This window comes from Triturus cristatus, chromosome 12, assembly GCF_964204655.1.
Source record: "Triturus cristatus chromosome 12, aTriCri1.1, whole genome shotgun sequence".
Taxonomy (NCBI): domain Eukaryota; kingdom Metazoa; phylum Chordata; class Amphibia; order Caudata; family Salamandridae; genus Triturus; species Triturus cristatus.
In genome coordinates, this window is record NC_140595.1 from 403,610,685 (window position 1) to 403,634,074 (window position 23,390).

Sequence of the window (23,390 nt, forward strand, 5' to 3'; positions counted from 1 at the left end):
TCCAACGAATATGTAGTGTAACAGATGGACAACTTACCAAGACACTGGGCAAATGTGAACTGATGACCAGGTCTCAACTCAAATGCCATGAAAGGAAAACAGCTTGCCAAAGTTTAGAATACTGCAGCAATAGACCGAGTACCGATCTAGGTATATGTATTCTTGAAACGAACATACGCAAAAACTTAAATCAAATGGCTGGCCATTAGGGCACTAAAAAGAATTGTGTGAAGTGGTACTTACAACTCCAGCATTCTTATAAATCTCAGCTTCCACACAAGCGTTTTCCACAATGCGGGATATGGGCAAACGACTGCCAGGTGACCCTGCAAGCCATACATTTCAGATGATTAACAAGGTAAAAGGTGCTACAGAGATCTATTAGTTTGGATTATGTAGGACCCTTACCTGGTAGTGCCTGTGCGTGCACCATGCCAATGACAGCAGGCTTAGCCTTTCCGAAGAGCTGGAAGAAATTCATGGCTGCAAACTCCTAGACCGAGAGAGAAAGAAAGATGGGAAAGAAATTGCATTAACTGTTAATGGGAGTGTGGACTTTGTCCTTTGTGCAACTCTGGTTTTCACAGACAGCCTGGTCAATCATTACCTACTTCGGAAATTGAAGTGTACATTTAGTTTACGATCACTTAAACTGCACTGTGCAGAAAAGTGATATAACCTAAACTATACATCTCAGACCCCATGATCCCAATCATCCACCATCAGTGTTTAGGGACTACGGATGGGGGCCTAGGACGGTTTCTCATTTTCGCAGTCTACACTGTCTTTTCTCGGAGCTCGCGAAGGATCCATAGTAAGATAAGACTATCCGCAGCAGGATGCCTAAACCGCAGCCCTTTAGTACACTCTGAATTATCCCATATGCCTCCTCCGCTTGTTTACATGCAGAAGGAGGGCAGAACGCGCCATGGAGTACCAGCCCTCTTAGACCCTGCCCCCACATTGAAAACACGCCCGCCTCTTCTGGACCCTCCTCCCGTCTCTCGAACACACCCCCTCCGGAACGATTCTCCTCCCTCCTCTCTTCCCGGAAGTCCTTCGCTGTTCGGTTAACCGGACCGAAAACGGTCCTGGGGGGCCGTCGTACCCTCCGATAGGGTGCCCCCCGTCGTGGGGTTCCTGGGGGGGGCAGGGCGGACGGCTCCCCGGACCTCCAAGCCCTGCTGGACGCTGCCCCCGCCCGACGCGCTATAAAGACAGGAGGTGGCGCGCCCGCCACTTCAGTCCAGCCCTACCCTGCGACCAGCGAGGGTGTCCTGCAAGAGCTCCGAGACAAGCCGGAGAAACACCACTAAAAAGGACACCCTTCCCCCACCGTAAGCAACAGAATAATTCCCACAGGACCCCGTATCCACCTGCAAACCACATTGTGCGGAAGACACGGGACTGTACAGGATTCTCACCCCCATTATACAGTAAGATTCAGAAAGAGAAGCAAACCCCAACAAAGCATCCTAGCCCTCAAACCAGGACACTTTGCAACCACTGTAACCGGTCTGGAAGGCACATTCCACTCTTAAGAAAAAGAAACGGGACTTCCCCCTCGCATCAAGCAAAGATACCGTGGAGTAGCAGCTCACCAGGCCTGGGTGGAACAAACACCTACCGAGGCTATCACCCGGCCAACTTTACATTAATCCTAGCTGCCCCGCCACAAGTAACTGCAGTCCAGTTTGCCCTCCAGACTGGAACGCGATAGAAGTTTCCAGCCTGTCTGCCACGATACCGGATCTCCAGCAGCAGTGGCTGGGCGGGGGGTGTAGGGCAGACAGAGCCTCCAACTTCAAGAGGACGAACAGCTGCACTACAGGTAAGTTCCCCACCCCCCAAAACCACATGCAGTGAACGGATATTCGAAATTACTGATACAATTGACTGCCCTAAGGGCCACGTTCTAAGAGCTCCAGTAGGTGGGCAGTGTTAATTATCATATCAAAATGGGTCTTAGAATGTTCTAGATCAGCTTGTCCCCCAAGAAGAAAATAAAATTAAACCCTAATCACGATACTGGCAGTTTTTCACACCAGCACCTCATTGAGTTGAATTATCTCCCAAATCCCATAGGGGTGAGTGTGCGGGTTTAGGTGACGTATGTTTAGTGTGATGTGTTTTGATACCCCCACCCCCTATCTTGGAGTACCCCAATTTTGGGCGAACACGAGTGGTGGGGACGATTCGTACCAAGTTTTTTTGGTTGGCCCTGTGTGTACCTCCTGTCCCATTCCAAGTGCTGTGTATGTAGAATTTGGGTGTTCCCCCTTGCCGGGCGCTATAGCCGGGCTCAGCAGAAAGCGCGCCTTCCCAGCTCCCTCCCCCTCCGCGCCATCTTCGGAGCTGGCGGGAGCTTTAGCCTTTCCTTCATTACTGAAGCCCCACAAAGCGCGCCCTCGATAGACCTTCCGGGTTTGTGGTCACCGTGTGTAGGGGGTGCAGGAGCCATGATAGCGAAGCCCCTCCACCCTGCTGGGGCTACGGATTTTCCTGGGACGTGAGAAGACAGATGGCGGCACAGAACCACCCCTTCCGCCAAGATAATATATATATTTTTTTTATCCTTTCAAGGTTGTCGTTCCATCCGTGGGCTTCCATATACGACCTGTCGCCTCGTTCTGAACCAGCCTCTGACCGAGAATGCCCAATGGCAGGTAAGGGAACCTTTTCCAGTACCTTAATGCCAACTGTACCAGCTGCCGTCCTACAGCATGATGAAAGACCATATTTCCAGTGCAGTGTAACCTCCGGCCTTGCGCCATCGATATTGGCTTTCTGAAGTGCCTAGAAGCAGCCTAGTTATGCAGTGTTTAATATTTAAAAAAATGTATTTTTTGCCACAGGTCGCCGGAAGAGAGCAACATGAAAACAGACTGTAGCTTGCGATCCAGAAAGAGGAAGGCAGATGTGGCAATCGTGAGTTATGCTATAATGCCCTCACTCCTCTCCAGTGGTAATAGCATGGCATAGCTCTTCGTCCTTTTTGGGTCACTCTGCTATGTGTTCATCTGCAGCCTTGGGGTGCTATAAGCCAATCCATTGCGACCATCTGCTTTAAGTCCTCTATGACCTTTTGTGGAACAATTGGTGTTCATTGACCCAAACACTGAGGCCAACTTGGCCGATTCCCCCCCTGGCCCATGTAGTCTGGCCCATGTAGTCTGAGTCCTCTGTGCCAAGCCCTCACAAGGCCCGCTGAGTCTGATGTTTTGCCTGTTCCCAACTCTTAAGTGCCCATTGCTTTCAATTTCCTCTACTCGGTGTCTCTTCTCTGAGCTGATGATGGTTGGAAGCACTCTGCTCGAGGCTGTCTTCGCCCTCCTAGGGACCTCTTTCCTTTGTGGCACTATGTGCCAAGCCCCCCTCCAACCCTCTGCGTGGATCACTTTTCATTGAGGCCTTTTGTGGCTCTGTGAAGTGCCTCTTTTCCCCAGGCCCTTGCCACCTTTGTTCTACACTACTACAACTGTTGTCATGGCACTTGCTTCAACTCATTCTGCTCTAAACCACCTATTCCCCGCAGCCAGTGTTTGGTAGTACTATTAGGCAAATTTGAAACTACCATTCCTGGCTGTCCTAGCTGGTTACAGCTGATCTGAGGTACCCTGCTACTAGTGGTCTTCCTGCTTGGTATGTGCCATCTTCTATATACCACAGTTATATTTGTACTGCAACCGACTTGTCATCAATTTGCTCTGCCAGTTCAATATTCTTTGCACAACTTGTGCTTTACAGCTAGCCAATTATGTTTTCCTTGACTTTCTTCTGTGTAAAAGTAGCACCTGATGCTGGCAGTGCCTTGCTATCTCTGCATATACCACTGTTTTTCTGATTGTTTGTTTTCTCTCCCAATTAGCACTTGCAGGACCCTGATGAAGAGGTGGCTCAAATAGAGATGTCCAAGAAGAAGCAGTATGAACAGGTATATTCTTTTCGTGGTTCTCTACACTTACTGAAGAGGTGTAGTTGGTACATTCTTGACCAAGGCTAATGGATGCTTCCTGTAGTATTGTGCCATGAGCGTTGTGTACTTTCAGTTTTGGTACACACTTCCAGTCATATATGGAGTAGGGTGAGGGTCTTAGCTTAACTGCAAGGTAGTGAATTTAGCCCTCCAGAGACTATTTAGTGTTGTGAAAGGAGAGATTTACACTTTGGTTGTACTAGGTGCAGCAAGCTTTTGCGTCAAAGCCCTCTGTCCTCTAGAGATCCTAAACATATCTGCTAGGTGGGGCAGTTTATTTATACTCTTGTATTTTAAGAGCAAATTTTAATTTAATTTCTGACCTGAGTGGAATGGACCCTTTGCAGACTTAACTTAATCATTAGTTTTCAAGATTTCCCAAGCCTGCAAATGTACTGAATCATACCGGCTTTAAGAACCTAGACAACCCACCAGTTTTATGAAAAATATTCAAATTGTGAACCTCCAGGTAAATGCATTTAAACCCAACTCTAATCCAGTAGAACTGCTTCCTAACCACCATTTAGTCTGTAGTTGTATGGGTCAGTAATGGGAGCCTAGACAGGACTGAAACGGTGTACTCTGTTTAGTAGGATAGCTATGAAATCCTGCGGTGCTAGTTATTTTGGAGGGGGAAGACAGTTAGTCAATTTATGAGGATATGACATAAGAAAGTAGTCTGTTCCATGTGCTGTGGGTTGATTTGGTGCTTATCCATTCCTAGTGGTAATGTTAGAATGCGAAAGTCACTCTTGACTTCATAGCTGTCCTTTTGTTGTTGAGCAAGCAAGAGTATGTATGTGGGTGACTGTGGCTGAGTGAGTGGGTGTTTGGCTTTATGGTTTTAGGGAGTGAATTTGTGAGAGGATGCATGGGTGAATGAGTGTGTGAGTGGCTGTCTCGGTGTGTGTAAGTGTTTGGGTGTGTGAGGGGGTCAGTAAGTCGTTATTTGGATGAAGTCATCAGTGATGTTACTGACCATGTCATGAGTGGTTTAATATGCAAGATCATAAGCAGTCCTTTGTGGGGGTGTACGTTATAGTTAACTCTGATAACTATAACTGCTGAATTTCTATGGTTTTGTTTAATTAAAGTCTGAGCCCGACTATAACGTGCCTGTAATCTTCGGTTTGTTTTCAGTGAATTTCAATGTTTGTGAGTGGCGGTATGGGTCTGAGTGGGTGTGCGAGTGCATGTTTGGGTCTGAATGGGTGTGGGAGTGTGGGTCGGAGTGGTGCTGTGGGTATGCAAGTGCCTGTTTGGGTCAGTTATGTTATAGGAACTTATAAAGTGCACATTCACCATAAGGTTTATTGGGGCTGGGTAGCAGAAAGACAAACTGGCATCAGGATTGGACATCAGCTTGTTGGAACAACCAGGTTTTTAAGTTTCCTAAAACTCATGTAATTGGGTGCTGATCTCGTGTTCATGGGGAAGAGTGTTCCAGGTGAGGGGGGCTAATATTGAAAATCTGACCACCTCCTAACCCTTGTTTTCTTTTGTGTCGTGGCACATTGTGGTGAGCAGATCTAAGATGGCGAGTGGGGGTGTAGCACTAGATTCTGAAGGATACAAAGGCAGGACTTTTGCCATGGAGAGCCTTAAATACTACAGGCAGTTTTAAAAACTGCCCTCTGAACCACTAGGAGTCAGTGGAGCTTTTCCATCAATGGCTTAGTGTGACAATTTCGTGGCTGACAAAAGGCCAGCCGGGCTGCGTGATTTTGCACTGGGTTCAGCCAGTGGGAAGTCTCAAGTAAAGAGCGTTGGCAATCTGAGATCATGAGAGCGATAGGAATTTGGATGACCGCTTTCTCCGTAAAATATCATGATTTTCTGAAGTTGGAAGTACAAAGAGGACAACACAGCTCTAATCTGATGTTCGAAAGAAAGATCCTCATGATTGAGAATCCCATGGCTTTAAAGAAAAACTCTAGCATAGTTGGCAGTCCTATTTCAGGGGGCCAAAGGGAAGGATTCAATTGGATCAGGTTATTTTCAGTGACCGCAACTTTAACTTCAGCTGGTAAAAACTCACTCATTCCTAGATATAAAGCATGGTGTATTGAAAGAATGACACGTTCTACATTGTCAATAGTAAAAATCAGCTGCATATCATCAGCATAATTAAATATTTTCACCATTTGCTTTTGATGGCTGTGTATTAGAGGGCAAATGTAAAAGGTTAAGTAAGTGAGGGAAATAAGGAAGAACCCTGTGGTGACCCCAGTCTAATTAAACTATGGCAGAGCGATATGGAGGAAGTGAGACCGATTAAGCACGGTCTTGAGAAAGGAGGCCAACCACTCATGGTCTGTATCGTGCAATCCTGCAGTGCTGACACGGTTGATCAATAAAGTATGATTGACCGTGTCAGAGGCCACTGATCAGTAGGACCAATGCCTGGGTAGTCCCATCATCTGATTCTTCCTCCTGTCATCCATAACATTGAGAATGACTGTCATAGTCAGGGTGAAACCTGGTCTGATGGGAACCCAGAAATCCCGACTCCTCCAAAAGAACAAATATGCTGAGCTACATGGTGCTCTAATAATTTAGATAAGTAGGGAAGCAAAGAGATTGGGCAGTGCTTTTTAAGTATCGCGGGGGCATCCCCAGGGTTTTTTTTTTTTAAAGAACTGGAGCACCACAGTTTTCTTTGAAGGAGTGGGGAACCTTGCCTTGGGTTAAGTTGAGGGGAAGTGGCTATGTCAGTGAAATGTGGTTTTTATATATTTTATTCATTTACATAAAGGGGACAGATCTCGTTCCTCGCCCCTTCTGTTATGTTTTCTTGGGACCCAGGGACCCCATCTCTGGGGCCAGGCCAAGAATCAATAGAGGCTGGGGGCTAAGCGCCCCCCCCCCGTCCAATTTGTCCCAGAAACACCATCCCCTGGAGAATGGACTCCTTTTCCTGTGTGCCCTGAAGCCCACCCAAGGCACACAGTGTATTTGGGTTAGGGACCACAGGGGAGCCTCAAGGTCAATGGTATTGCTCCCGTACGCAGGGAGCTGCTAGATGCGCAGCTCCATATGTGTGGAAGCAATCCTCATCTGGCTTTCTGTCCGAGGAAACGGACAACTCTGTTCCCAGTAAGCAGGGGTAGTTTGACAGCTCCTGCCCGCTGGGAGCGGAGTTAGTGTTTGCAAGGAATTTTACACAGGGTTCCCAAGTCTTATCAAATTGAGGCAAACAATTCTCTGAGACTGCTGTGAGTTTTTCCATGCCCAGCAAACCCCTGAGCTTATGGAGCCAATCTGTGATTGGTATTTCGTGAGTGCCCCACCGGGCAAAAAGAGCTTGTTTGGCAGCGCATATGGCTGTCCTTGCCCGGCCCCTCCCAGATTTCAGAGTATAGGTTAAGGTATTAGACAGACCCAAGAGCACATAGCTCAGGAATCTTGGGAGTGTAGTATCATACATTTTGTCGATTGCATCTAGTATGCCTCGCCAATAAGTGTATCTGGGGGCAATGCCACAGAAGTTGCGTCAAAGTCCCCATGGCCCCACATTCTCTCGAACATGTGATCACCCCCACCTTCCATTGTGCCGTGCGCTTGGGAGTGTAGTGCCAGTAGTGCACCAGCTGAAGCAGTGTCCCTTTACTCGTGGCACTTTGTGCCAAAGTATTAGCTCGCTTTTGAATGTCTGACCATTCTTTAGGTGTGAATGTCCGTTCACATTCTTTTTCCTACCTTAATTGTGCTGACGACTTTATGTAAGTCTGTGGTGTGCTAAAATGTCTAAATATCTGACCTAAGATATTTATCCGAATGTTGGGTGAGAATCCGTTTTTCAAAAGTCAAGAGGTCTACTAGCATGTGGCCGGATTGATGGGTGTGTAACCCAGAGTCTAATCTCTTAGTTTGCTTGCTGCCCCGCTGTAGGCTGTGCCTTGGGAAGCTGGTGAAAAAGCTGGGTTTCCTGATATTGGGGTTTGCTGTGAGATACGGGTGGATAGTTTCTTTAACAGTTGTACCCATCATAGCGCAGAGTATTGGTGAAACACCGACCACAGGTGTCGGTGAGATCTGAGAAGCCGAGGAATTTTCTGAATATTGATCCTGGCAATTGCCTTGGTCGATGAAGCAACAGTTTGGTGGCGTGCCGTGACCACTCTACCAAGTAATGGAGTTGAGCTGCCTGATAGTAATGTACGAGATGGGTAATCCCAAGGCCACTGTTCCCAGGGGACCAGTACGTCCATCGTTTGGCGATACGTTTTGCCTGTCCATATGTAGTTTTCTATCAAGTGTTGTAGTTTGATTAAAACGTGAGGATGGCACAAGGTTTGCCTGATGTACAAGATCCTAGGCAGGATAGCCATTGTAACTGTAGCTAGTCTCCCTAGCCAGGATAGTCAAAGTTTTCTACTTCTGAGCAACTGTTTGCCAAGAGGAGGCTGTAATTGCTCTGTCGTATCATGGGATGAATTTGTAGGCCTAAGTATACCACCCCCTGTGTAGCCCTTGGGAAGGGGACGAGTTGTCTCATAATATTTTGATCCACTTGGGGGATGGCCTGTAAGGCTGAGAAATTAAGTTTTGCTTGTGAAGGTCTCTGTATTCAAGAAACAAATTTGCCTAATTGCATATGGTCCAGTAAAGAGTGGAGGGGATCTGATTCTGCATATAAAGCCAATTTATGCTCTCTGCCTCCCATAGTGATGCCTGAGATCATGGGGTTTGCCATCATTCGTCCCTCGAAAGGGTCAATATATAAGGCGAAGAGAAGTGGCGAGCAGGCACCCATGTCTGCTCCCACATGAAATGTTAAAGGGTTGGGTCTTAAGGCTGTTAAATTGGACTGCTGCTTGAGGTCCTGAGTAGCTATATCATATCAATTTCCTGAAATGTTTGGAGAATTTTGTGTAAGGCCAGTGAACCTGATCAAATGTGTATTTTTTGCATCAATCGAAAAGAATTGCAGGTATTTGTTAACGCTGGACCTTATCCATGAGATGGCAATGATGTTTAGGGTTGCCACTACAGTTCTGTTTGGGTATAAAACCCGCTAAATCAGGGTCTACAAGGGCTTGCATTAGAAGGGATAGGCGTGTTGCTAGAATTGTGGTGAAGATCTTCGCATCCACATTTAATAGTGAAATAGGCCGATAGGAAGAGCATGTGGTGGGATCTTTGCCTGGCTGTTATAACTGATGGTGGCCACTTCCATTCTATCCGTCAATGTTCCTGTGTTGCTAAATGAATTGGAGGTGTAGAAGTATGGGTGCCAGGATGGGAGAAAATATTTTGTAAAAAATCTGACTGGAGGCCATCCTGTCCTGGGGCCATGCCCGATTGAAGATGCGATATCGCCCCTACGACTTCATTTATGTGCATGTTGTGCTCTAGACCACGAGTACTCACAAATATTTTCTCAATGTCGAAGTTTGGTCTATTATGTGACGAGGGCCACATTGATGCCAGCAGGGTGGTGATGTGGGGCAGGGCGTAAGGTGGGTATAAGGGAAGCAAAGTATATACACCCGGTGGCTGGAATGCACAATGTGAAACCAAAAAGCCTGAGAATAATCCCAGCTTCAGCCAGTTTACCAAATTGCGTGGAATGAAATGCACTTTTTGAATTTTAAAGACTTTATCAGATTTTTACCCTTTTGCTGCACGATAGATTTGAAAATAAGTTCCTTAAGTTAAGGAAAATCTAGTTACTTTTTTGTAAACTTCAATTAATGTTTAGAGGCTTTTTTCAATGTTAGTGCGGAGTTCAGTGAACAGCAGCCCAGTGCTGCTGTTGATCAAAGGGCAGCATGTTTCCGATGGGTGCTAGTTTATGTAGCTCTTCTAACTCTCTAACCTTTACCTGCAATTAAGTAACCTCGAAACACTGCTTTTAGCGTGTCGCACAGAAGCGCCACTGGATATCATTTGTCTCCAGAAAGGCCATAATTGCTGCTGTAATTTCCTTTACCACTGTTGCATGGGGTAAGGAGTTTGAGATTCCGACGCCACGTCCAACCCTGGTGGGGGAGATTGGGCACATGGAGTTTAATATGTATGAGGGAGTGATCTGATGAAGAAGCTACTCCAATGTCTGCATCCTGGATAGATACCACTAAACCTTGTGTTGCCATGATTTTTTTTGTTTTTAATCCATGCATAGGACTGGTGAGCTGCAAATAAACCAGTTTTTTTTTTGTCTGATTGCGCTTGGGCCAAATGTCAGGTTGTTCATATTCACCAAGTTGACGGTGATCCTGGGATGAAAATGTGCCTGTTTGTCCCACCCTTTGCATAGATAGATCCAGGCTGGTATCAATCACAAAATTAAAATCTCTTCCCAGGAGAATGTCTGCATCTATGGTTGCCATTACCTAACCCACAGCTTCTAAGATGAAGGGTTCCTGACAGTCATTGGGGGTGTAGATAGTGGCGAGAGTGAATGTGTTGGACCCCATTGCTATATAAAGGGATAAAAGGCGGCTGGGAATTTCTGATAGTGTGTGGAGTACTCTGCCTGCAAAGTGTTGCCACAAGAATTGCTTCACTTGCCTTCTTCCCAACCCCGGGTGTGAAGTATTGGCGATCAAATCGGCCTAATGTCATGCACCGCCAGTCTTTTGTAAGAAAGCGTGGGGCAGGAAACCTGATATATAATCACCGGTCTGGGGGAATCTGTATTCGGGGTATATGCATAGCTAACCGCAGCAGAGGGTAGTATATTGTAGAAAAAAGAAGGGGCAGGGAAAGAGCGTCTTGTATTAAACATGAACACATGGGCGCTTCCCCTCTGGTTTTCCTGGAATGTCAGAGATTGGGTTCATGGCACCGACATTAGGGTTGTGGACCATGAGCTCACCACAATTGCAGGCTCCGCTGCTTGGAAAAACCTGTCCTGACAGTAAGAACAGGTCCCTGAGCCAGTGCCTCAGACTACCCCCTGGGCTTGGTAGAAGGTTTGTTAGTCTTTGGTGGTTTCTCCGGTTGATTCTTGATTCTAGAGTTGTTGCAGCAGGGCCTCTAAAGTCTCAATTTAGCTTGTCTTCTGTTTTTGTTTCCGAATTCTTTTAGGTCACGTCGTGGAGGGAGACTTCTTGTTGCAGAGTCAGGCTTCACTCCAGATGTGTCAGACTCAGCAGGTCTCTAGCCTCCTCCCTAGTGCGAACAGAGAATGTTTCATTGTCCCAGACAAAGATGAGGTGGTCCAGGAGTGGTTTTAGTTAGTGGTGCCTCTACAGTGTAATGGGAGACATGTCTTGGTAGAGTCATATTTTGTTACCTTCAAACTTTAACACTGCGGTCTCGGACTGCCATCATAATGTTTTTTTACATTTATAGTAATGGAGGCGTGTAAGATTGTTCTGAGGCATGCCCAGGGGGCTTGCTGAGTGGCCCGCCCTATGAGTGCCGCCTAGTAGTATATCCTGTATTGCAAGATCAGGCGTCGCATGGTGGAAGAGTCTGCGGACATAATCTTCAAGGTTACCTGCGGCAGCGTGTAGTGGGACTCCCTTAATGCTCATGTTGGCTCGTTTGGGCCTATTTTCAAGGTCCTCCACTTGATACAGCAGTACGGCATTTTTATCATGGAGTTCAAGTAGATCACGGCGGTGAGCGTCCAATTCCTCATCGCGGGAATCACTGGTGTTCCAAAGTGTCAACTGTGTTGCAAGTCGCCCATCTCTCCCCTGAGATCTGTAACCTCTGGTGTGATTTCCTTTGTGAGTTGCAGTTTCTGTCCGTAGCATGCCAAAAATGTTCTAATGACTGGCGCTTCACCACCCTGCTCCAATTTGTTGTGAAGTCACGAGCTCGCTGGGCAGTTTTTTTTAGGTGGAGGTTTGGCCAGCTAGTCCTTAATGGACCCATCCTTTTTATTAGAACATGGATTAGCCATTGGTAGGCGCTGCGTTGGTCTCAGCCGCGTAAGGGTGTTTTGACAGATCTGTTTTTTTTTTGGGCTGCGGTCTGGGTCGATGCCACTCCTGCCGATGATTCCCTACTGCCTTGTGGTGTGGCTCCTTTGATCGGTATGGTCTACAGGGCAATCTCTATGTTCAAATCATGACTGGTGGCACAGCTTCACTCAACAGCCTCAAATACCCAGCAGGACAGCCAAGACCCATGCATCAAACCATATCGCAGTTGGAGCACAGAAAGACATATACCAGCAACAGTCTTTAAGTGAACAGAACTGGTGTCAGGATAAAGAACAGAAGTAGGCTTCTTCTGCTTGAATCAGTGCTACCGGGATCGCCTGAATTTGCATTCAGAAAACTGTGATTTGTACCTCTTGAGCATGCACATTTATCGTAGTATGTAACTGAGTGGAGGGGGCTGTCTCATTTATAACATTGAGGCAACGGCTGCAGAGAAATCCGCGTCGGAGAACCGACTGTATTCCCCTGTTGATAGCTCTGATTTCTGTACATAATGTTCAAAGGAAGCCATTGACTACTGCAGTCTATATTTTGAGTTCAAAAGAATCAGAAGAAATAAGCCTTTAGATGGCTGGACCAAGGAAAAGTATACCACATTTTGGGCGTAGAAGGTGGGCTTAGGAGTGCATACAAAAATGACATCTGGCACCACCTAATCATTGAAGAGGCTCCCTGTAGAGAGCTTGGCAGGCAGAAGGAATGAGGTAACCTCGAAGCAAACTGCGGGATGCAAGACTAACTGAACCCCTCACTGCCTGAGAGGACAACATTGAAAGACTACTGGAGTGGCAGGACTAGTCTTTACTAGGAGTGTCATTTGTAAATGCCCAACACACAACATACAACTGATAAAATCTGGTTAATTAGAATGTCTTCTGTCCAAGGACCAAATCAGTGATCCTTTCAGCACACAATATATTATGACAATTAAAGAGACTACACCGAGCCCAAATGCTAACTTCCAAACAATGTCACATGCCAGGAGCTGCAAACTGGCTTTCAAGGCAAGCTCTACATTGTTCTTTCATGTACTTTTGTGTTTGTCATACCAAGTGCTTTGATAGCTGAAATGCTGCAACTTAACTTGTGATGCAAAGGTTTCATCCTGCATATGTCTAGAAAAGTTGGGAAAGGTGTGTCTTTTGTGGTTGATTAGCTGGTGGTGGTAATGAATATTGATTCACCATTTACAGACATCACATACTGCAGACAAGCTCCGCATCTCTGGCTCTTGGCACACTCCTATAGAATACAATCCGATTTTGAGAAGAAGCACTGTCAAAGCTTCTCGGCCTTGCCTATGGCTACTGTTGGCAGTGTTTTGTAGCCATGCTGTACAGAAGCATAGATGATTAGCAGTGTACTTTTTAAAAGCACAATGTCCCAGCAACGGCTAATGCTGTTTTTGTTGTGTGTGGTTTTTTGTTTTGGTTTTTTGGGTTCTTTACCAAAGCGCATCCGAGCTAGGTGCATCATCGCCATTTTAGTTTTTTTCCATGCTGCAACACTGCTATACAACGTGGCTACAAATCTTTGGCGAAGTCAGCAATGCATGCTGTACAACAAAACGAAAGGACTGAGCCAATTGCCTCAAAGACAAGACCTATTGGCTTTGCCAATGCCTGTTCGGTATTGGCACAGATTAGTCTTGGCACGGCTTGGTTAATCTCCCCATGCGTGGAGAAAGAAACAAGCACTGGCATAGCCAATAGGTCTTGCCTTTGGGACCTTATAAGTGTTTAGCCATGCAACAGTTGCATAACTAAATACTTATAAGGTCCCAAAAGCGAGACCTATTGGCTGTGCAAAGCGGCCGTGAAAGTAATCTCGGTAAAGCACGGCGCTCGCGCACATGCACTGTAGCTCTAGGCTGGCCTGGTAGCACTTTTTGGAGCCCTCTCAAGAAGTCTCGCCAGACCAGCGCATGCACTGGGTCAGGCGAGACCTAAAAATGACATTTGGCAACACATCCTATTATATAAGGAAAACAATTGCACCCTGTGAGAAAGTGGCTCTGTATATACTGTTCCCTAATAGGTACAGGGTGTACAGAGTCCACAGTCCCCCAGAGGCTGATGGAGGTCAAAGTTAGGTATGACCTTACTCTCAAAAGTGGTAGCTTGGTCGAGCAGTAAGGCAGTGCCAGAGGACAGTGTAAAGCATTTATTGTACACACTCAGTCAGCAAATGGTTTCACACACTCAATAACTGAACTCTAGGCCAATGGTTTATATATATATATAAATTATATGCTTGTTTTATTTTTAGAACCACAAAGGGGGTAAAATATACTTTCTCAGAATGAGAGGTTGAATATAAATACTTTTGTTTTAAGCAATAAATTTGTGTAAACCGTCACAGTTGGTTGCAATAAACAATCCTATTTCCTAAACATAACAATGCATTGAGCTCAATGGTAAATTCAGGTTATTTGTAATAAATTACTTTTCAGATTACTTTTGGAATTCCAGGTCTGGCTCCTAGAACCAGCCTGGGGTCAGTATTCAGAATCAAGTGATGAAAGTCGACTTAATAACTGTAATTTTTAAATAATATTTAGCTATTTCAAAAGTTAGCACTTAGAAAATATTTCACAGAAAACATTCAATGGATCTCTATGGCAAGAAATTCAAATTGCAGGTAGAGTACTTTATCGTTACTTTAGTAATCCAGGACTGGGTGCCTAGACCCAGGACTGGGGTCCTTATCAAAAGCAGGTAAGTAATTTCGTTTGCAGAAATGGTACGATTTTAAAAGAATATTTCAAATTTCCAAAAGTAGACACTTAGAAGAAATTTCACAGAAAAGCAGACAATGGTTTCCTATGGGAGAAAAATGAGTTAGAGGTAAGTATAGTTGTGAACACTTTTCAGAGTCAGGGCTGGGCACCAAGATCCAGCACTGGGAGCTCACCTAGGAGCAGGTGAGTAAATTCGTTTTTGTCACTTGGCTGATTTTTGGTGAATTTTTGCAGTTTTGAAAAGTTCACACTTAGAAGATTTTTGAAGAAAAAGCCAGTCAATGTTACCCTATGAGGAAAATGAAGTTAGCGGTTTAAGGGTAAGTACTCGACTGGTAGTGTTGAAATTCCGGGCATGGACTCAGGGGTCCCCCAGTGTCAGGTAGGTACAGTTGGTTCACCCTCAGCGGTTTCAGGACGGCCGGGTGCAGAGAGAGTTGGGCCCAATGCTATCCTTTGAGGGATAGGGGGGCCTTGGTTGGTGGCTGCTGTCTGGCAAGCCACGCGGCTGTGGGAGCTGGGCTCCTGGTCACTTACTCAGGGCAAGTGGGGAAGTAGGTTAGTGTAGAGAGGGCACTGCCAGGGCCACTCGGGCGGCTGGGTGCAGGGTGCTTTTGAGCCTTAGGGCGCTCAATGGAAATCAATGGGAATGTTCCGGTTTGGAAAGAGGCTGCAGGCTCGGGGACGAGGATGTTTCAGGTGCCACCACCACTTCGAGAGGTAAGTTGGGTAGTTGTAGGTTAGGTGGGTACCCCGGGATTGGGCACAGGGGGTCGCAGGGCGCCGGGTGCAGGGGTGCCTTTTGACGTCGGGAATCTTACCCTCTGGTTGATCGCGGCTGGGGTGGCACTTGGTTCTGAGGCTGCAGGCTTCTTCCGGGATGTCGAGGGGGGTCCTTGGGTGCCGGACTCTGGGTCACAGTCGCCATGGGGTCGTCCTCTGGGTCTTTGTCCACTCCGGCACTGGCCAGGCTTGGCTGGTGCAGAGTGTTGGGTCCGCGGTCCCGGGCTGGTGCCAGGGATAGCAAATAGGTTTCTTGAGTAGAGCCTCTACTTGTGGGAGTCCCAGGGGCTTAGAGCTAAAAGTTAGCCAGGTCCTCCGGGGTTGGTGAGGTTGCTGGCCACGAGGGATGCCGCGCTGGTGCAGGTTCGAGAGTCGACAGGCCGGTAGGGCTGGGGCCAAAGCAGTTGGTGTCTTCTCTTTTTAGCAGCTGCAGGGCAGGTCTTTGTTCTTCTTGCTCTTCTTGTCGTTTTCTATCTGGAATCTAAGGAAGGAAGGTTCAGGGTGCCCCTAAATACTAGATTTAGGGGCGTTACAGGTAGGTGAAGGCCAGGGACCAATGGGTCCTTGTCCTGGGGTGGGTACACCCCCTATCCTGCCTTTCTCCTGTGGGGGGGGGGCAGTAGCCTAATCCTGATAGGGTAGGGCCTCCCATCTTCAAGATGGCGAGAGCCCGGAGATGTGCTTCACCTCTCCTCCCCCACCTGAGGGGTGGGGTGGGCAGGCTGGCACATCCCCTGTCCTTGTATGGGGTTTCCGGCCAAGCTTCCCGCCAGAGTGGGGGGGTTGCAGTGGCCTGGGGAAACTCCAAATGGCGGCATGCCTTTGAAGCTTCCCTTTACTCATCCTGGGGGAGATTTCTCACCTCACCCAGGATGTGCATTGTTGCAGGCCCGGGAGAGCAGGGGCTCTCCCACCCAGGGGTCCAGCAACGTGTCTGCGGTGTGGCAGCCTGGGCAGCCTCAGAGCAGACATGGATTGTAAGTTAGCTGTAAGGGGGCATCTCTAAGATGCCCTCTGGGGTGCTTAGTACATTAAATCCTACACTGGCATCAGTGTGGGTTCAATGTGCTGAGAAGTTTGATACCAAACTTCCCAGGCTTCAGTGTTGCCAATATGGTGCTGTGGAGCTCGTGTTTGACAAGCTCTCAGCACCATGTATTCTTAAATGACAGCACTGCACTTACAGTGCCCAGGAATGGACCCGGGTACTGTAGGGGCACAGGGCTCCTGCTCCTGTGCCCACACCATAGGCATAATGCACCCAGCTTGAGGGGTGGCTGACATATGCCTAGGCAGTGTAGGTGATGGGCATGGTACACAGTGATGTGTGCCATGTCGACTCTTTGTTTTGTCCTGCACCCAGACACTCAGCCTGCAAGGGCAGTGTGTGTAAGGGTACAGGGCCTCTGAGGGTGGCACAATGAGTGCTGCAGCCTTTAGAGGCCTTCCCTGGTCACAAGGCCCTGGGTACCTAGGGTACCATTTACTAGGGGCTGACATGTGGCTAGGGTTTGCCAATTTGGAGTTTGTGTGGTTGAAGGAACATAGGCCCTGGGCACCTGATTGGCAGGAACCCAGGGTACACTCAATCGAAGTACATTCAGCAATTTAGCAAAAAGTGGGGGCATACCATGCAAGAAAGATGGCACTTTCTCACACACCCATGTCCAAGTCTTAGTAAAAATAGATTTTGAAGACAATATCATCTGTCATAATAAAAGCAGATAACTGTTGGCACAAAGATCTATTTTAAAGGAGGAAAGGGCTTCTTTGTAGTGCATGTCATAGTAAAGCATAACTATAAATGGCAAGTGTTGGACTTGGCCCTTCTGGCAAGTTCACCCCTAGGACTTTTTGCATTTATCCTAGCCTTTTTCCTATGTTGTACTAGTGGTTTTAGCCTCTAGGTGCTTTTACACTGTGTCATAGTGGAAAGCGCGTGCGCTCTGTGTATGTTTTAGTGAGACTGACCTGCCCTCCCATAGGAATGCATGGGGAATCTGAGTGACCGTGTTAAGTCCTGATGTGAGAGGAGTGCAGGGTCGAGTTTGGTATGTGCGAACACGTGAGGGAGAATGCTGCGCAATGTGTGCGGCGTCACGGTGTCTAGTGTAGAAGGGCCACTTCTAGAAGCTGGCATGTCTGTGTAATAAATGTGCAGTGACTGTCTGGCTTGTGATTGGCTGGTGTGTCTGGCTCCAGGAGTCAGGATGGGTCTGCCCCGGTGGTTAGTGGAGAGATCTGCATGTTGATAGGAGAGAGGAGTACACCTGGGACCTGAATAGGGCTGGGCTTTCCCTACACAATGCTGGCTCCACCCCCTGTGGTGCGCCTGATGTCCCTGGCCTGTCCTGTGAATAGGGAGAGGGGCTGAGCAAAACAAAGTGCTCAGGAACCAGTTTCATTTGGTTTGCCCCTTCCCGGCACCTTTGGAGACAAAGGATTCTGTCTATAAAAGAGGGGCTGTGACCCCATGAAAACGTTCTTGTTCTTGGACTCGTATCTACCAGGGGCGTGCTGCTGCTGGGGCCCAGGGGGGGATGGCTTGCCTCCCTGGGCCCTGCCCAGCCCCTGGATGCCTGATGGACTTCTGAGACCTTTGTGGATTCATTTTTCTTTGCCCCAGGACCTTTGCCGCCTTCTAGCGCCTGGGAGCGCTTTTACTTATTTGGCCCTTTATTTTAGGAAGAGCGCTGAGGCCTTGCTGTGCTGCTTCCCAGGAGAGAGAGGGATTCCCCCGTGATGCCGGCCTTGCAGGTGCCCACCCTGCTTATCTTTAGCTTTTGGTGCGCAGGTTCCCACCCTGCGTCTTCGTTTTACTGGCGGGATTAAAGCGGGTGCCCACCCCGCAGATGTAAGCCCTTGCGGGTGCCCACCCCACTTGTTGACCGTGTTTCCCCACCGAGGGAGCCTGCCCCTCATTTGCTGCTGTTGAAATCACCACTGCAGCCCGAGTCGCGGGTCGGGCGGAAGTCAGGCAACGAGATGCCTGAGGGCGGGCGGGACTTCCGGTTTTGAAGAGGAAGTCCCGCGCACGCCGCTGCCGCCCACGGAGAAGCCCCGGTCTGAGAGCGGACCAGGCGATGCGGAGATAAGTCCTGGGCCCTAGCAGAGGACCCAGGTGAAGAGCCATGCCGGGAGCTGCCCCTCGTCCCAGCGGGGCTCCCTTGAGTGGTTGGGAGCCTCGGGAGCTCCGTGAGAAGCGCGAGACGGGCGGCGTGAGCAGGAAGCCCCGGTCCCAGAAGAGGGACCGGGTGAAGAAGAGAACAGCTGGTGAGTGGAAGTGGCTGGGGGGGGGGGCTCCGTGTCAATCGCTGGCAGTGCCTGAGCGAGGCACAGTGCCGGACCTGTCTCGAGCGGCCCCGCCTGCCAGAGGGCCGCTCCGACATGGGGCACAACTGTTCTGAGCCTGGGTGGCTCCAACGCTTGGCCTACATTATTCATTCTTTAGTTACAGAGCCCAGTGTGGCTCCAATGTGTGACATAATTGTTTTCAGAGCCTGCATGCCTCCAGCGCTGGGGGTCCAGCTATTTTTAGTGCGTGACTGCATCGGGGGCATATTTTATTGAAAACGCCAGTGTGCTCCATAGTGCTTGGGTGCAAGTTCTTTCTGTGTTAGCGCATATTGATTTCAGGAGCCCGTGCGCTCCATGGGGACATGTTTGTTTTCTGAGCCCGATGGCTCCAACGTGGGGCCCATTGATTTCCTCATATTTGACTTCCACAGCTGCGCAGCACTTGGTGCCAGCTGCAGCGTTTAGGCCCTGGTCTTGTCCCCAGCTGCCCAGCAAGTAGTGGGCAGCTGCTACGTTTAGGTTCTGGCGCAACCTGGACCCTAATGTGATTGAAGTACTATTGTGGGTTAATGCTTTTGGTGTTAGGAAATGTACTGTGTGTAGTATGTTTTGCGCACCCTGTGTTTTATACCTCTAGATATGATTTCTGCATAGGAGGTTGTTTTACCTGTTTAGGTTTGTTAGGGAGATTATACTTCCCTGTATGATATACGCCCCTAGTGTAATTATACTTAGGAGGTAAGGTCTAAGGACTTATGAGAAATTGCATAATGTGTTTATGCCCCTGGGATGTATACAGGATAGGTTTGATACCTGATTCAATTGTGATAATGCTGAGGTCATTATTGCGCCAGTAGGTACTGGTTGTGCTCTACAGTTATAATTTGTGTTACAGTTTGTATATGTTCTACATTTACAATTGGTGATTTTTGCAAATTCTGACAGTGGTCCATGCGGCCCTGTCATGTGTAAATAGTCCCCTGTAAAATTCTGCCCAGTGCAAGTTGGCACCGTGTAAATTATGTGATTATCTAATGTGTTTATTATAATACAAAGGTTATTTGTATATATAACCCTGTGTGGAGTTTCTTTTGTGGCGGGCCTAGGGTGTTGCTATGTGCGCGCGCAAACGCTTTACACACTGCCTCCGGGATAAGCCTGACTGCTCGTGCCAAGCTACCAAGGGGGTGAGCAGGGTTTATCGTGGCGTGTAACTTCCCAGCCCTGACTTGGTGGTCTCTGCCTGGCCTTGGCGCAAGCCCTAGCCAACCAGAGATCCCATTTCTAAAAGCAAGAGGTTCAACAATGACTGAGAAGAACTAAAAGTAGTGCCTCAATCACAGCATGATCAGAGGAAGGACCGCAATCAAGCTGAAGCAACCTGTATTTTACCTGTGCACCAGCCAAAAGAATAGGAAGTAAAGCCAGCACACGCTGGCCAATAAGAAGGTAGCAAACTAGTGACAATGAAGCCAACAAATGTTAAGCAATTGGCGGGCTACACACCCTGTGTATACAATATCTCTCGGAAGCATGTGCTATTGCAGCCGAGACCTAAAAAGCACAAAAACGGTAACAAAGCCAACAGGACTCTTCCATCTATTGACCCAGGATCTAGCGCAACATCTCCCATATCCCCACCCAGCCCAACTACGCTGTACTGTTCAAGGAAAAGAGTTAGGAAACACTCCTCTTGAATGAACACTGCATCACAATGCAGTAGCAGTACATATCTGCTCTAGACCCTGCCACCTCTATCACTTATGTATACTTTCATTGGAGCCAATACAGCACTCTGATGCCTTTTGTTGGATCCACACAGTACGAATATTACATTTATACATACTGTGCTCTTATACATAGAGCACACTATCTTTGCACTTGTGCAACAATTTAAATCAGAACGGCAAATTTGCTTTAAAGAAAAAAAATTAAGTTTATTTAAAATGTTTGCCTATTGATATTTGTTGACGGAAATATTTACAGGACTTAATCCCTAAACATGACCCCTTTTTAGACTATTCACCAGTAAGCAAAACCGAAGGGTACAAATCCATTGTTACAAGGACTAACCTATGGATATTTGTGTATGTGATTGGTGCCTTACTGAAACAGTAAATGAAATACGAAGCTGTAAAATGGCTGTACGAAATCTGTACAGTTTTTGAAGGGTGAAAGTTACTATTCAAGGTAGGCTGGCTTTTGGTTAAAAACTACAATTTTTGTCAAGTTAATTATATGGGAGTCTCATATGAACAAATATCCACCTTTTTCATGTCTTGTCTAAAGTTAAATTTATCCATCTCAAATTTTCAGTATGGCCTCACTTTGTGTTTTGGTAGTCTATGAAAAATTGCAGATCACGGTTAGTAGCTGTGCTGAAAGCGTTAGCAGTGCATTTTTTAAACTACTGGAACTAATGTCCCACTCTTTCAGACTTTAGTTTCAATGTCAAAGATACATCAAATTATGCTATACAGCCAATCCGTTAACGTGCCATCCTGTGAAACATTTGGCACATTAATATTGGAGATGACTTTTTACCTCATTTCATGATTAAACATACAAACTTGGTCGTCAAGTCCTTGTTCGGCAAAACTAAATATAGCCCTATTTGCAAGAATCAATTTTTTGGGTTTGTGGCACTCTTATTTAAGTTTTACCAGCACCTTTGATACAATACCTATCCAATCGTAGAAAAGGTTAAGGAGTTTCTACATTATTTTTGCAGGGCCATGATTGGCCTGGATTCCATGACTTCAATCCCTCAAGAATGAGAAATAAAAAGATTGGCCTGTTGTCTTGCATTCTTAATATTTTATTAAACTACATCTCTGTTGAAGTGGTTTAATTGCAAAGCGTTGTTTATTCAAAATCAGGATCTCCGTTTGAGGAATATGATCCGTGCAAGTGGCGGTAAAAAGTCTCCCATCTTATTTGTAGTGATATCTGTCATTCTGCTAAAAGTGGATTTTTTAAAAAAATAACTTGGCATCCAAATGAATGCTGACTTATTGGTTCTCTCTCACTACCACACAACTTTGTTCACATCACTGATTTGGTCTGTTGCAATCATTTTTCCTACACTAAACCCTTAATTTCCGTAGTTTTTTACTTGCATGTGAGTTGTGCACTGTAGATTGATTCGCTATGCTGTCTGTAAATGTGTACAATGATATGTACATCTATTTGGCTTTTGATTGAAAGCCTGCTATTGCAGGTCTTTTTGTAGATAATTATTGCAATGTCTGAGTAAAATTGGTTGTAGGAGGTTGCCACAATTTAGAGCTCTCATGGTGTTTTCTGTCAGACCTGTAATGTGGCTGCACCAGGTTTTGGTAGTAAAGTCGCTTTAGTTGTAGGATGAAGATGTGTATTGTCCAGTGATAATCCATACATTCAAATTAATGTCCAGTCTCTGATTGCCAAGTAAAGTTCTACCATACTGGGCTTATTTAAGACCTTACCAGTTATCATGATTGAGGAGTTTGCTAAACTTGGTTCCATAAAACTGTTTATTCAATGTTACTGACCTGAAAGGATACTTGGAATGACAATACTTTGAAATCTTTATTTCCTTTGTATAGGCTTCCTGGGAGAATGGCTCTTGTAGAAGTCCACACCTACTTATTCCTACACCTGAAAAAGATGATGGCGAATGCAGGAGTGGCTTCTCTCCGTTTGATGTTCACCGGTTCACTCCAGTGAGGGCATCTCCTCTGCCGATGCTTGGGTATGACTTTTTCAAATTTTTTTTTTTGCTCCTCCAAAGTAGTTACTGTATTTCCTCCAGCTTCTATACTAGTGTGACTTTAGTGAATCGTTGATAGATTGAAGTATCCTGAGACTAAACTTAAAAGGCTTAAGCCTTTCTGTTCATAACTGTTAACCTACTTTGATCACTTTTTATGTAGAAATATTCAGTGAAACTGTTCAGGCATTGCTGTAATCTAAAAGTGATTGGCACAAATAACTACGTTATCATGAATGCCCACTTGGACCCCACCCTTTTTCTCGTGTGTAGCGTTGCAGCGCGACGCTCTGCGAGAAGTCTTGTAATGAAGGACATTTCAGAAGGGGGCTTTAAGCCCCGCCCCTCATTTCCATTGGCTGGCGTCTCCTGCCATTGGAAATGAGTTTTTGGTTCACTCCCTTTCCCTTCTGAGCTGGACTGGTTTGCCTGCTTTGCTGCTGTTGCAAAGCAATTTCTTATCCATATGGGGCCAGCCATTTGTTCACTCAGCCCCGTGTTTATAAACAAGTGGCTGAATGAAAACAGATGGCGAGAGCTTGTTCTTTTTGTCGTTCTGCTTTCTCTCTGCGACATCCTTTGCGTCTACTAGATCACCCGTGCCCCCCCCCCCCCCCCTCAACCCACTCCCTCCTGTTACAATCTGCTGCTCTCTCGCTGCATCAATAACTTTTGGTTGCATCTTTCTACGTCTTAACATGCGCCGCCCACCCCTCTGCCTACCTCACTCCCTCCCCAGCGCCCCTGCCCCACACCCCCTTTCCCTTCCTTCCCAAGCTTTCCCGGCAGCCAGTCAGTGGGCAGAAAACAAGATGGGTGGGGAAACACCGGTTCCCAACATGAAAAGGTGGAAAAACAGCCCAGCGCAGACTTCAAACCCCTTTTTCACTTCCACCCCTCTCACAACTTGTAAAATAAAGCAAAACGGATTATCTGTTT

General features: G+C 46.9%; 2 protein-coding genes across 5 annotated transcripts in view; one reads left to right on the forward strand and one right to left on the reverse strand.

The window, feature by feature from the left end:
- Positions 1–1,104, reverse strand: part of LOC146776028 (uncharacterized protein F13E9.13, mitochondrial-like) — a 143,134-nt gene extending 142,030 nt beyond the window's left edge. The window contains exons 1-3 of one of the 4 annotated variants that reach the window (XM_085638068.1): positions 612–760; positions 409–493; positions 244–326 (exon numbers count right to left, since the gene is read on the reverse strand). In XM_085638068.1, coding sequence (XP_085494194.1) covers positions 244–326; positions 409–493; positions 612–632 — 189 coding nt within the window. In that variant the 5' untranslated portion in view covers positions 633–760. Of the gene's footprint in view, positions 1–243; positions 327–408; positions 494–607; positions 966–1,014 lie in introns of those variants that run through there. The other 3 variants (XM_085638067.1, XM_085638065.1, XM_085638066.1) reach the window with 3 other exon arrangements.
- Positions 610–23,390, forward strand: part of CCNE1 (cyclin E1) — a 41,805-nt gene continuing 19,024 nt past the window's right edge. Inside the window, exons 1-5 of the mRNA XM_085638064.1 lie at positions 610–1,831; positions 2,584–2,666; positions 2,856–2,928; positions 3,869–3,934; positions 22,288–22,433. Coding sequence (XP_085494190.1) covers positions 2,653–2,666; positions 2,856–2,928; positions 3,869–3,934; positions 22,288–22,433 — 299 coding nt within the window. The 5' untranslated portion in view covers positions 610–1,831; positions 2,584–2,652. The remainder of the gene's footprint in view (positions 1,832–2,583; positions 2,667–2,855; positions 2,929–3,868; positions 3,935–22,287; positions 22,434–23,390) is intronic.